At 39.9% G+C, this 15,290-nt stretch overlaps 1 protein-coding gene across 4 annotated transcripts in view; it reads left to right on the forward strand.

Annotated features, from left to right (window-relative positions):
* The window catches only part of ST7 (suppression of tumorigenicity 7), a 132,616-nt gene that overhangs the window by 71,571 nt on the left and 45,755 nt on the right, over positions 1–15,290 (forward strand). For all 4 annotated transcript variants that reach the window (XM_026867765.1, XM_026867762.1, XM_026867763.1 and 1 more), the window contains exons 3-8: positions 45–204; positions 4,845–4,899; positions 5,454–5,569; positions 6,711–6,786; positions 9,109–9,263; positions 12,696–12,793. In XM_026867765.1, the coding sequence (XP_026723566.1) occupies positions 45–204; positions 4,845–4,899; positions 5,454–5,569; positions 6,711–6,786; positions 9,109–9,263; positions 12,696–12,793 (660 nt within the window). The remainder of the gene's footprint in view (positions 1–44; positions 205–4,844; positions 4,900–5,453; positions 5,570–6,710; positions 6,787–9,108; positions 9,264–12,695; positions 12,794–15,290) is intronic.

The following is a 15,290-nucleotide window of genomic DNA, read 5'->3' on the forward strand; positions in this document are numbered from 1 at the left end:
CGGGCCCGGGCGCTGACTCTTGTCGCTGTCGCTGTCTGTTGCAGATCTTCGAGTGGTGGTACTTCCGCAAGTACGGCACCTCCTTCATCGAGCAGGTCTCGGTGAGCCACTTGCGCCCTCTGCTGGGCGGGGTGGACAACAGCGCGCCCAGCACCGCCAGCGCCGCCAACGGGGACGCGGACTCCAGCCGCCAGAGCGTCTCAGGTGAGGGGCGGCGGGCGGCGCTCACCCCCTCACCCCTCACCCTCGCCCCTCCCTCGGCTTTCGAGGCGGTGTAAAGCTGAAATTTGCTTCTCAAGGTTCCTGTGCCCCGGGTCACCCAGCGCCGGGGAAAACGTCCTTTGTATGCCCGAGGAGAAACATAAGGGGCAGTTACGGCGGGTGGCTGTTGAGCTGGGTGGGAGCGGGTGCAGGGTGAAGCTGCTGGGTGGTGGCAGAGCCTCAGCTGCCTGGCACAGTGGCTGTGCAGCTCTCCTGCCCCAAAACACCCCACAGTCACCTCATCCAAGGGTGCCGTGCTCCACTTTCACCCAGGCCCCTTGTGACTGCAGAAGCTCCACACACCTTGGGCGGCGAGCTGTAGGCACATGGTACAAATATCATCTCACGCTGAGCTGTGAGACCAGATAAGGCTTCCTTTAAACTTGTTGTCGAATAAAAGGCAAAGCTACTTCATTAGTTGCTCTGGCTAATTACATCTTTCCAAATTCCTGCAACGTTTACCGCTCAGGCTGCATTTGCTAATGCATCCTTTTCTACCTTGTTCTGAAAGCCCTGCTAAACTGCAAGTGCTCTTTCTACAATACAGTTTCTAAAGGCAGGTGGTATTTTTATTTAAATTCTTTTGAATAAACCAACACTGTAAAAAAAATAGAATCAGAAAAAGATGTTGGGAATGCTCATCTGCTTTTGCATCACTTTTATTTTTTAGATAAATTAGGTAGTATGTAAACAACATTTGAATTTCACTATAGTAAATGGAAGCACTCTGTCTTTTAATAGCTTAAGGGCTTGTTCTGTTCCTGACTCTGCTATCAATTTGATTTGTGACTTTGGGCAAGTCATAATGCAGTCAGGTTTTTTTAAAAGGCCTCCAGTTTAGGGGACCTGATTTCAGGCATTTGGAGCTCAATTTTAGTGAGCTTCCAGACATTCACAGCCCTTATGAGTTTCAGTGTAAAGAGTAGGTGCTGCAAATCAGGCTGAAGGTGTCTTAAAGTTGACCTTGACACTCTGGGGTTTCTTTTCTAGTGCATATGATTATTCTGAATAAACATAGGATTGAGGAGGTGTTTTGAGAGCCTTACATAAGTGGTATAAATGTATGAGTTGTAATTTTTGTTACGTGTTTATATATTACTGCAATAAATACAAATCTACTTGCTCGGGTGAAAAAGATTGTTAAATCAGAACAAATCATCTTTTATGTGATGGCGGAGAGAATGTCAATTTTGAACTGAGGCAGCTCGAGTCCTGTTACAGCTCTGTGGCAGGAGGATGATATCTGCAGGTCAGTTTGTTCACATCACAGGTTTGGAGTTCTGCTGAGGCACTTTGAGTCAGGTGCCTGGTTGCCTGGGGATGGTTCCTCTGAGAGACAGGCCAGCCTGCCTCAAATGAATCAGCCCCTCAAGCACTGATCTTTGTGGACTAAAGAGGAGTCCCGAGGGAACTTGTCTCTCTGCTTGGGTGACTCGGCTACCTGGGGGAGATGAATCAAAACCAGCCCATGAATAATGAAGTTGCTGAAATACTTCTGCTTGTGGCTTGAGTTAGTGATACTGATTGCTAAAGAAAGTCAGGGCAGGAGCATCTCGGCTTGTGTTCCTCATCTGTAAAACAAAGCTTATCTATTCCAGCCCTAGCTTGGCATACAGGCCATAATCTTAATAATGGAAATTACTTCAACTTTCAGTAGGAGTATGGCCCTAGAATCAATTATGGTTTCATTAAATTTATTTCCTCTGCAGACTTTTAAAATATATTGAAATTAACAAGTGAGGAAAAGTGAATGAAAGAAACCCAAATTCAGTTATGGAGAAAACATTATTATTTAGCAGCTGAGGTGCCTGTGTCTGTACCTGGCAAATTTTATTTCTGCCCTTTAGTGTTCATGAAAACAAGCAAACAAAAATTAGCTTTGAACTTACAAGTTAAATAAAATAGGTGACCTCAAAAAACCTTTCTCTCTACTGAGTATTTCTACTTAGGGAAGCCTCCATATAGCACAGCAAATTCAGCTGTTGCCATTCCCATCTGAGGAGAGGCTGTGATCAGCACCACTGCATGGTCCAGTATATTAGATTTGGGTGAACTGGCAGAAAGCATGGGATGGCTTGGAAACACCTGTGTGCACTCATCAACACGCTCAGTCACTCTTCAACAGCTCTGAAATAACTCCCATCATTTTAAAGCAGAAGGCACATTATTCGGACTAATGAGGTTCAACCAAGCATCTTGACTTTTCTGATATAAACAAATAGTCAAGGAGCGTGTTTGCTTTCAGTGCATTGGCACTCAAGGCTATGAGTTGGGACTCTGTCACAGTGTCTCTGGATAGTGTGTCTGTATGGATAGCCTGTTATTTGTGCCTTCCGAAACATATTGGTGCTCAAAATGTGATCATTGAACAAGGAGCTGAAAGATTAATATTCAATAAATCCCAATTGCTTATATAAAATAAGGACATAATTATGTTATTAGTTTATAATGTAACAGAAAAGGCAACCTTTTCAGTTTACCATGCATCAACACTGGGATGTTTCTTTGACTGTCCAACAAGGTGAAGATGAGTTTCTCACTTGTCTCACCATGTTTTGCTATGTAGGTGTTTGACTGTGGTACAGTATTGCAGTAGGTATCTTTGTCTTCAGAAAGGTCAGAAGAATAGTTGTTGTACTGAGACCACGGTATCCACAGATACCAAGACAAAAGGAATAAAGAGCACATGTTTAACCAGCCAGGCAGATGCCAAACTGCCCCCAGGACAGGAGGTGGTAATAAAATCCCTTCTTCACCTCCCTTTTTGTTTCCCAATTCCACCTTTCCCTGCTACAGTGCTGAAGTACTGCATACTTCAGATAAAGTATATATAACCACTTAAATTTAAATAGATGAGCAAGAAGAATGGTGTCACTGTGATTAAATAGTCATTGCGTAATCTTGTTGGTTGCAAATAGGGTAAGCCAGGTCATTGAACTGTACCACTGGATCTGAGAAGGCTGATGTTGATTTAATATTTACAATGGTTTGAAAGTCATATTGTGTAAAAACTATCAGATTGAAGCCTGTCAAACAGCCATACCCTCTGGCTGCACAGCAGAATGGCTGACTGATGATTGAGCACTTCTGCTGAGTAAACCAGTGGTGCTTTCTAGTATTAGCTACCTGCTGAAATGATTAGTTGAAAGATGCAGATGTATAATCAATGCTCTCTTCCCAAACATCTTCCCATTCCCATGTCTCTGTTTCATGCATGTGTTAGGCCATGTGGGCACCAAGCTGAGGACCCACCTCCTATGCTACCTGACTAGTTTTTGTGTAGCTGTGGGTGTCATTATGTTACTGGAAATAATTTATGTAAAATGCTTCCTCTCTGTGCTGCTTTAGCCTCATACTCAGAAGTGGGAGCTATGTCCGTGAGAAAAGAGAATGGCTTGACTTGCCGTTCTGTATTTCTGTCTTTCTTTAATGGAACAGGCATGAAGGGAGCAGGCATATACTTACCAGTGTTGTATAAAGTAGGGTACCATGCTGACTCAACATCCCACAAGAAAACTGTTGCTGTGATCTCTTTAGAAACGATGTCAGAAAATTTCATAGGGAAAAATGTGCTGGTTGACTTCCAGTGGTGGAAAGCAGCTGGTGAAGTGCTGCAGGGCCCATGCTACTGATGAGCTTTTGCAGAGCACCACATGAGGGGTCATCCAGTAGCAGATCTGTGGTAGAACAACATGCTGCCTCTCAGTCAGTCTTTGTGCAAATAGTGGGTTTGATTCCGGCTTCACCTCCACTGGAGTGAATTGTCTTTGTTGAAATGAGGAGAACAAGTCTAGTGTTAAATTAAAGGAAGAATAGTCAGAATCAAGACCTTTTCAAATGCTATAGAAATTGATTTTTGTATGGTGGGTGTTTTTTTTAGTTCTGTTCTAAATTACATTGTTATGGATTTTCTTATCTCTTCCTACCTGTAGTGTAAAGAACTTGGATTTTTTTTTTACCCCTGATAGAAATGTATGAAATGCTTTTAGTGTTCCCAAACCTTTGCAATGCAATGGACTTTTCTCTGCCATCATCTTTTGTCAACCCTGAGATGCTTATAACTCAAGTAAGATCAGCAGATGTTGTCATGTATTTTTACTTCATGAGCTAAGAAGGAATGAAATTTGGCAACTGTATCTGAGATTCTCAGTGATTTGCAGTATTAACTGGACAGTGAAGTTTTTCCGTAGAAATAATAAGTCCATAGGGACTGAGTTAATTGATGGTTTTCAGTTCAATAACCCAGTGTGATCCCTCTTCAGTTCTCCATTATAGTGAATGTGAGTTCTGGCACTAACGAGTATTATCTTTTCATCTGGCATTTGGTGCTTTGTTAGTGGTTATTTGTCTGGAATAATTACATCTGTTGACACTGATTTATAATGAAAGTATCATTTAAAAAGGAAGAACAGTCTGGTTACCTGCATCTCTATGCTCTTGATTTTTTTTAATTCCATTTGCACTTATAAAAAATAAAAGCCATTTGATAAGGCTTATTAGAAGGTAACTGATGTTTCTGATAAACCTCAAGTACCATTGTAATTTGGGAGAGATTCATTATTGTGTGTTTCTGTTTTTGACAGAATGCAAAGTCTGGCGAAATCCTTTAAATCTGTTCAGAGGAGCTGAATATAATCGGTAAGTGCTATGTTGTTGCAGTTTCAGGCATAGTACTGGGTTAAGGACCTTAACTGTACTTTTCCATTAATCTCCCTCAGAGATGGAAAAACAAAGACACCCATGGACACATTTTTCTGTCATTTGTAAAATGTTTCTGAATGAAAAGGAATTTAAATTTATGTTCATGCACTTGTTATTTCTGCAATTTTTGGTAACATAAAAAAATGGAAAAACCTAAGTGTGATGTACTTGGTACTGTTAATACAGTAATTCACTTCAGATCAGTTATAGCAAACACCCTAATGAATTATATCTAGTTTTCATGTAGTCTTAATGTTTGAATATGTGCATAACTGATTTCCTGTGTGTGCTTTCCAACGTCCTCAATAGCTCAGGTTCAACTACTGTTGCTCCATCCCAGTACAGTGAAATGAAACGTATGGTGGTTAGGAGTTTGGCTGGGTGAACTTAGTGGGCTATGACCATTTCTAACATCTAGGATTCTTTTCTAGATTCATTTTGCTGAATGTGACCTCATTAAACAAAATGTCTCTTTGTTGGCATGTTTGCAGGTATACATGGGTAACAGGGAGAGAACCTTTGACTTACTATGATATGAATCTTTCAGCACAGGACCATCAGACATTCTTTACATGTGACACGGATCATTTACGGCCTGCAGATGCTAGTAAGAACCCTTGTGAACAACTGTTTTTGTTAATAGGTTAATGGTCGTTTTAAACTAACGCAAGAAAAATGCAGTCAGACATAGATAAGGAAAGACAGAAGTTTGATAGTGCCTGGAAAGCCATTGCTGTTGTATTCATAGTATTCCAGATCTGGGAAAATATCTATATAGATATAAACTATCTAATTTGTGTCATTGTTTTGTTCTACTTTCTTGCTGAAGTCATTCAAGGTACCATTTACAAATGTAAAGACTTGGGTTTTTCTCCTGTTTCCTGCAGTGGCTTCAAACATGTATAGCTTAATTTGTCTCCAGCTGCAGTGTAGTATGTTGAGTTACATTGTCCACATCCTATTTAGTCTATGCTGACAGAAGAGAGAGAGTTTATGTAAAACTTGGGTCCTGTGTTTTGTTCCCTGATGTAGTTAGAAGGTCCGTAAAGAAGAGGAACAACATATATACAACTGATTTTGATATAACAGGTTTAGTTGTGTTAAGCCTTTGCTGTTAAGTCCATGTGCAGACTGGTTCTGCTAAAAATGTACGACAATGATTTCAATCGTCAGAATTTGCCTCTGAAGAGACAAATCTTCTTTGTCTCTTAGGAAAGGAGAGATATTAATGGTTGGGCACCCCATTCTGAGGGCTTAATTACAAAGGAGTACATACTGTGCTTTTTTGACACAGGATAAACATGAATCCTATTTTCTGAACTCGATTGCCTAACTGTAAGGTGGTCTGATTAACCTGGATGTTGTTTCCATTTAATATTCACTTAAAGCAACGCACAGTAAGGAACTAGAATGAGAATCCCAACTATCCATGTATTCTTTTGTGGCCTGTGGAATCTACTACACCAAGAGGAAAAAGCTGCTTGTCACCTCTATGTGACAGTGCAGATGGCGTGATCTCTTAGCCAGATTTTCCCATGGAAAAAAATTTAATTAAATGTAAAAATAAAGCTATTTGGGACAAAAGCTCATGTTGATTATGTATCTTTTGGGTGATCACTGAGCTATTTGAAGTGCACTGGATTGAGTCAGGCTGAGAGCAATAAATTTTGTTGTTATAATGCAGTAGATTCTCCTTGTTAACACTGTAATGGCTGATATGCCCCTGTTCTGCTTTGTTTATTGAATAGTAATGCAGAAAGCCTGGAGAGAGAGAAACCCCCAAGCCCGAATTTCTGCAGCACATGAAGCTTTGGAACTGAATGAGTGAGTGACAACAACATTAACATTTATTCTGTCATTTAAAAATCCATTTGATGATAGCTTAAGGCAGGGGGTTTGCTATAGTAATTTTTAACCATGATTACAGGCTTGTCACAGGAAGGCCTAAAATGGGAGGAAAAAAGCACAGCTGCACATTGTGCTAGGCACCCAGAAGATCCTTAGGGCAGTGATGACAATAGGGGTCTTTTCATTGATGTCAGTGGTCTTTGGATCAGCGTAGCAAAGTGTTAATTAAGTTGCCTCCTGATAAGCATATGAAATATGCATTTATGAGGTGGAGAGTCCCCTTTTGGATTTCTCAGTCATCCTGAACAGAGGCAAGAAAGAAGGGACTCATAAATACCTTCTGAAATATTAATGTCATAGTGTGAGAGAATATGATGTAATTTTGTGGGACTTTTGGCCTTTGAGTCCATTATTTATTTTCTCAATGAGAAGTGTAGTATTCAGAGATCTCACAATAAACTCAATGCTGTGATACTTTACTGGCATGGAAAACTGTATAAATGTTGCCAAAGTGTATAAAGTGGAGAGAGTCCCTTAGGTTGCTGTCAGAGCTTATACTGCATTCTAGAATTCCATAAACTGGTGCCTCACGGATTGTCCTTCACGTTTCATCAGATGGAGGAAAAGAATTGTTTGTTCCTGGACAGAAGTTTAACTGAGAGCATGCAGCATAAAAGGCTTTTGCAGAAGTGAGCTGTAAGCCTATCTTGTTCTACTCATGTGTCACAGAATCACAGAATGTCTGAGATTGGCAGGGACCTCTGGAGGTCATTTGGTTCAACTCCCCAGCACAGGCAGGGCCACCTACAGCACATTGCACAGGACCATGTCCAAGGAGCTTTTGAATATCTCCAAGGAGGGAGACTCAACAGCATCTCTGGACAACCTGTGCCAATACTCAATCACCCTCACAGTAAAAAAAGTGCTTCCTGATGTTTAGACAGAGCCTCCTGTATTTTGGTTTGTGCCTACTGCCTCTGGTCCTGTCACTGGGCACACATACAAAGAGCCTGGTTCCATCCTCTTTACACCCTCACTTCAGGTATTTACAAACATTGATGAGATCCCCTCTGAGCAATCTTTTCTCCAGGCTGAACAGTCTCAGCCCTCTCGGCCTTTCCTCATATGTGAGATGCTCCAGTCCCTTAATCATCTTTATGGTCCTTCACTGGACTCTCTCCAGTCTGTCCCTATCTGTACTAGTGAGCCCAGAATTGTACACAGCACTCCAGATGTGGCCGCACCAGTACTGAGCAGAGGGGAAGGATCACCTCCCTCAACCTGCTGGCAACAATCCTCCTACTGTAGCTGAGGATACCATTCGACTTCCCTGCGGCAAGGGCACATTGCTGGCTCATGTTGAACTTGGTGTCCACCAGGATCTCCAAGTCCTTTTCTGCCAAGCTGCTTTTCATCTGGGTGGCCCACAGCGAGTACTGGTTCCTGGAATCTTGTTTTCACCCAGACCTGTTTCTTGTTCCTCAGCTGATGACCCTTTGTGAAATTGCAACTAGAGGCAGCTGCAGCCTGATTCTATTTCTGTATAAAGAAAAATCTTAACCAGCAGTGTGCTTTGTTTTGTAAGGAAGTCAACAGGCTATCCACCTAACTTCAGCTGCTAAAAGTGTGGCCACTGAGTTTAAAATAGTTGTTTGGGCTCCCTCTATAGTCAATGAGAGAAGCACCTCCATACAGTAATTCACCCTATTCTTAGAGAGATGTTTAAACGTGTGAAATGAATGGCTTTGTGAAGATGCTTCTTGGTGGAAATGGAGCGGCACAAATAGTTAAGAGATCTAAACCAGACAGCTAAAAGCTGGACAAGGTGACTGCCACCATGCATTTCACCTTTTTGTGTATTCCTAAAGCTGCTTTCCTGGATTTGTTTTGGGTTTTGGAGGGATGGGGGTGGGGGTGTTTTTTGTTTTTTAATCTATACAATTATATTTATAATCTGTTCTTTGCATATGGCAAGTGTTATAGGTCTATTGATTCTTTTGATACCATTATAGTAATGGAGACATTTTGTGTTAAAACAACAGTGCAGTGGTGAGACAGTGCTTTACTTTCTGGGGTGGTTGTTAATAGGTTTACTCAAGTGACTGAGTGATACAGTATCTACAAATGAGAGAGCTGTAGGTTGCCACAATATTTATTCATCAGACTAGTTCAACAGAAAGGTACATGGACAAAACTCCATTGCCTCTGTATCTGGTACATCCTTGCCAGTCTGCATGTCTTTGTATAGCTTTTACTTCATGCAACCTTCTCATGGTTTTTCCTTTGATATTTTTGCAGGTGTGCTACTGCCTATATTCTCTTGGCTGAAGAAGAAGCAACGACAATTGTAGAAGCAGAGAAACTGTTCAAGCAAGCTCTGAAAGCTGGAGAGGGCTGTTACAGGCGCAGTCAGCAGCTACAGCACCATGGTGCCCAGTATGAAGCCCAACACAGTAAGTTTCTCTGGAGGGAATAGCTGTTTCTAAAGGGAGAGAAGTTCTGGAGAGTTCTTTGATTTTTGTGGTGGGTTTTTTTTCCTTCTAAGAACTATGTACTTCCTCAGTATTTAACATTGGATGGAATATGGCTCTAGAGCCAGACTATTCTGTTTCAGTGTTTTTGCTTGATTCTGTTACTGAGCTAGCAATGCTCAGATTACAGATGCACCTTTTCTTTGTCATGTCAGAAAATACTGTGGCGTGCACTTAACAGAAAATAAAAGGTAGGAGAGCCGAAAGTGATCTGATATTCAGAAAATGCTGGACACTGTTTTAGGAAGTTGCACTGAAGTGCTTTTAGCCATTTTGAAAACATGAGCTCATGTTGTGAAAAGGCTGAAAAGAATGATAGAAACAGGAGTGGTGTGGTGCTTTGCCAGTTTTTTTCCATCAGCTGTGAGGGTAAATATGTACAACACATTGTTCTATGTAAAAGTTAGTGAGATCCATTAACCAGTGTGACATTTGAAAAGTTAGTTGCATATATCAGGAAAGGTCACAGAAACATAAAAACTAACAAGTGCAATAATACAGTGATCTAACTGAAAGTCTAGATTTCTTAAAAAATTTGAATAAGTAAATTTAACCACTGTGATGATGATTGTTTATTAGATGCTCCTTAAACCTAAGAAATACATGAGGGTTCACTGCCAGTACATGAACAAAAAGATAAATAAAGCAAACAGTCTACGTTATTTCTAGACTACCTCAGGCAAAAATAATACCAATTAATTACATAAGTACAAGCACTAACATACTTTGGGCATCTTCAAGTTTCTCAGTATCTGAATTCACAGCCTCTGGCTATCTCGCATAATTTGAAGATTGCTGATAAAAATGGTAGATAGTGAAACTGTCTGTGATCTCTGGTTTCAAAAGTGTACGCAAGCCTAAACCTGAAATCCTGAGGTTTTATAAAAGCTTATTTTAAACATTTGTTGGTTATAAAATGATATTTAGCATTATTTGCTTATTTTTGGTGAAAATAAAAATACACAGCAGCTGAGACCCTGAAGCAACTTTCAGGCTCTAGCAGGCTTATGGTTGTCTGTGAAACCTTAATTTGTACACTCAGTCCATCCTGAGCGTAGAAAATGACAGCAATTGTATAAAAGATGCACAATAAGAGTAATTAAACACTGTCGTGATGCTTATGTCTGAGATAACCTGGTTAAATTTGTGCAGGCAAATATAAGTATGGTATTTTTGTCACCTGTCTGTGCTAGATGGCTACTGTCATCATCAAATTTGACACCCTGAACCTTCAGTATTACGTCAGAGGAAGTAACCAATTGAATCACAAAACTGTGCATTGCCACAGAGCAGGAGAGGCTGAAAAGTGACTGCCAGCTCTTGACTGTGGCTTCAAGAGGGACTAGATTGTTGCACTTCTCTATACCACCCCATCTGCCCTTGATAATGTCAGTGTACACCTACAAAAGTTAGAGAAGTTCCAGCCTCAGATGATGCCTTGGACACAGGTGCTTCAAGTAGGATTCTCTTCATTATGTGCTGGACTTATGCATGATTTACAAAGGTGGAGAGGAAGGACCACAGGCAGATTTGTTGTAGTTCCGTGGTTCTGAGGTGTCTGTCGTCCCATTTCTAGTCCTTGAAGTTAACTTCAGGATGAAAAGTGGGCATTTAATCTTTTACAGGTGAAGAACACTGTGTAATTTCTTCAATAACAGCATATTGCTCTATGTTTCTGTTTACTCATGTGCTCTCCTTCATACAGTATTTTATGTTAGACCATGAATTTTCATAGAATGATATAATAGAATGGTTTGTGTTGGAAGGGACCTTAAAGATCATCTAGTTCCAACCCCCCTGCCATGGGCAGGGACACCTTCTACTAGACCAGGTTGCTCAGAGCCCCATCCAACCAGGCCTTGAACACTGCCAGGGAGGGGGCAGCCACAGCTTCTCTGGGCAACCTGTTCCAGTCTCTCACCACCCTTACAGTGAAGCATTTTAAGAGTAAATAATGACTTTGAGTACCCAACTTAACCTCTTTCTAAAGGTTTTAGTTTATAGAAAGCGCAGGCAATCTTTTTGAGGTGGCTCATGTTAGTCACCCCAAATCATTAGTCACCTCAGAAAATTGTGGCCTTAAATGTTATCTTGATTTCATAGTAAGTAGATTTCTTTTGACTATTCCTTCTGAAAAGACTCAAAAGGAGCTTTGCCAGAAATATATATCTCTTAGCTACACTACATGAACATGTTGAAACAGATGTAACTAATCAATTGTTTATTAAATATATAGGAATCATTGCAGAGATAAGGAATTACATAATATACAGCTAAAGAAATTCCTTCCCTCCCTTATTTTTTTTTCTACTAAAGTCAGACCTTTCAACCTGCTGCTTAATCTCTCTGAAAATTGTAATAACAGCTTTAAAACAATTTGCAGGTACTTGGAATGTTTTCAGTGCACATCTTGTTCTTATTATGAAAGACTTGAAAATGTTAGGAACAGACTACAGTCTTTACAGGCTGCATACTATACACAAAGATAAATTGTAGCGGGTGTCTTATGTTTTCATGATAGGATAATTTTAAAGATTATTAGCTGTCCGCTCATTTCCCGTTGGTCCAGAAGCATGTTAAGCGTTCACATTGGAATTACAGGGAAGAGAATGAGAAATTAAACATGTAAGAATTCTCCAAGAGAATAATTGTTGCAGCTGTTCAGTTTCTGTCACCTTTGCTGTTAGGGCATCTTCCAGTACATAGGGTTGTCATATCTGAAACACACTAATTTGCCATCCATAATTATCAGAGTGAGGAATTTGAAGATGATGACTGGGTAACAAGTAAAGGCTCTGTAAATGGAAAGTTCAGGGTTCTTCTAATCATTAAGAAAAAGACTGCTAGAGGATAAGGATTTGTTTTGCTACATCTCCTATTAACAAGCATGTACATCATAACTTACAAAAAAGGCAGGACATAACGTGCATTTTCATGGATGCCCTTGTCTTAACCATGTATGTGAATTAGTAAGTAATGTAATGCTGTGTGTGTGACCACAGAGTTTTGTGCCATTGTTAATTTCATAGGGGTTCTCCTTGCCTCACTTGATTACTTGATGGAACTATAGTGTTCTCTGTACCTTAAGATCTGCTTATATTTCATAGATGTAAGGCAAACCAATGGGTCCTCATTTTACCTCTGTGTATCTGGAGTAATTCCACTGATTTCAGTGATGTTATGTCACATCTAAATCATTAGAATTTGGTAATGTTTTATTAAAAGTATTGTGAAAACATTGATGATTGTGAACAAAAAATGGCAAGAAGACTGTTTTCTTTTGTGTTGGAATATTGAATGAACCTTTGTTTTATCTTTATTATCTTAATGCTGTTTCTTTTTCTTCTTATACAGGAAGGGACACCAATGTGTTAGTTTATATTAAGAGGAGGCTGGCAATGTGTGCAAGAAAGCTGGGAAGGACCAGGGAAGCAGTAAAAATGATGAGAGATGTGAGTTTGGATTTGTTTCGCATGTGATAATTAGATAATAGTAGCATAGAAATGATAAATGTTTGCTTACAAGTTAGCATCCATTCCTGATGCCTGCAGCACTGCTGATAGTCATTTTGTATATGCAATGTACATAAAGATTAAGTTAAGAGATCATTTATTTATAAGGTTGTGAAAGCAACACTATGAAATCATAAAATACCAGATGGACAGTTTCCCATACAGACTGAGTTTCCCATCCTGGTACCTATGCAATGGAGCACAGTCTTTTGATCATGAAGTTATTAACATTTTTTCTGAAGCATGTAGGAATGCCACTAACTTAATAAACAGACCTTAAGTATTCTGTTTCTTCGTTTCAAAGCTGCAGTTTGGCTTTGTGCATTGTTTACACCACTCTATTCAGACCTGAGGACAATGTTATTTATTCACACACAACTTGTTACTGAGAAGTCAAACCCAAGTAATTAGTCTGTAATGGACTGATTTCCCTCTGAGATGGGGGATGACTATATCCCTGTTTTGTAGGCAGGGGAGCTAATAATGGTGGTCATAAGGCAGTAAGCTACAAAGCTACAGATTAGAATTTGAAACACCAAACAGTAGCTATTTTGGGAATGGCAGGACAGACAGCTGTCCACATAAAGCTCTGAATATGTTTTAAATAACTTTCTCTGGAGCTTAGGCACTTGCATCAGCATTGGTAGGGCAAGTATGTCTGCCAGCTTGGAATCCAGCACTCAGCATCTTCTGGAACTGTGGCACTCATGAATATTTTTTGAAAACATTGAGCAGAGTTCATCATAATAATGCAGGTCTTCATCCTAAATAATCTACCAGATGGCAAGTAGTGAGTAACTTTGTTTCTTGTCTCTAGCTGATTTTTTTCAGGCACACAACTCTCACTCCCCAGAATTGCTAGGCTCCCAAACAGAGGTGTTGAAAAAGAATTTGTCAAAAACCCAGCTATTGTACAGCTACGAGTGTGAGAAAGGGGAATGAGGAAGAAAGACCTGGTTTTGCAGACTTAGGGTCAGCTGGGAGAATGTTGATTAAAAAACCCGTTGTTTTCAGTCCAGCCAGCTCTACTGATTCTTCATGAATTTTGTTACATGGGCACTCTGGGAAAAATACTGAAATGTTTGGGGACAAACATTGGAATTCTAAGTTCTGGCATTAATATACAAGAAAGATAAAATTTTGAATTTCACATTCAAATGTCACACGTCGTAATTATGGCAACTTCTGGAGCTTAGTATTGGCTGCTACATGTGTTTTGTGATTTGTAGTTAGAGCTATGTGGAACAGATACTCCGTGAAGCCGCCTTCTGCTGATGACAATATGTGTGGTTAATTGTGCATTCAGAGCACTGGATTCAGGGACTTGGATGATCCATCTAGTCCTAGGTTTCTTATGCAAAGTGAGACCCAGAAAGCTTTGATTATAATGAATGGCTTATTCTGTCATTAGAGAGAAAATTGTGTGTTGTTGAAATTAAGTACACTGTGGATCTCAAAAAACAATAGGGAGACCAAAAGTCATTGTTAGATAATTGAAGGACAGAAGACACTCTCCTCAATAGTGATGCTTTGCTAAAATGAAATGACTGGGTGCAAGACAAAGGAGGTATAAAGATAGAACTTCAGCTTCTAGAGCTTCAACTCAGATCAACGCGTTGTGTATTTTTCCGCATACAGACACAGCCAAATCCTCAGAACTGAATTTAGATGCCTCTAGAGCTCTTTGTGGTGAGCAAACAGCGATGAGAATTAGCTGGTCCCTAGCTGAAATATAAAAGCAGCAGTGTCTCTAGGTCACAACTCCAGTACATTGGAACCAAGAGTAGGGTCAAGTCAGCTTTGCAGATGCTTTTCTTAGACTGACTTTAAGCTACTTATTTCTGATGAATGCGTATCCTCCAATTCTTCATAGAAGACATAAATAATATACTTAAGAAGTCTGAAGAACATGAATGTGTCATTGAAGGTTTCTATGTGATTGATGAGGGAGGAGATGAATTTATTCACCCTAAAAAGAATATGAAGAATATGTTGGCTGGGGACTGCTGAATCTAGCATCAGGGAACAGAGGGCGGTGGCTCTGTTTGTGTTTGAAAGATTGAAAACAGATTTCTCAAGACATGGAACATGATGGAAATGAAGTGTTAAGAGGTTCATGACACCATCTGGGAAATATGATTGGGATGTAGTGAGTCTTTGCCACTTTGAAAAAACAAAATATTTGAGAGTGTTTAATTCATTGAATATATGAGGCCATCTTGAGGACGTTACTGATGGATTAGATTGTCTTACTTGAATTTTATGTAAGACTGAAATCCTGCTTAAAACACCTTAATGGAAAGAAAATTAGTTGGTGACTTAAGATTTTGCTTTTATGGTTACAGACACTGCTGATAGGAAAATCATATTCTTTAATATTATATTGAAGATATTTAAAATCAGTGGCTTTGAAACTTTAAAAAACTGTTTAAAAACG

Source organism: Athene cunicularia, assembly GCF_003259725.1.
Source record: "Athene cunicularia isolate RWA chromosome 1 unlocalized genomic scaffold, athCun1 chr1_part2, whole genome shotgun sequence".
NCBI lineage: Eukaryota > Metazoa > Chordata > Aves > Strigiformes > Strigidae > Athene > Athene cunicularia.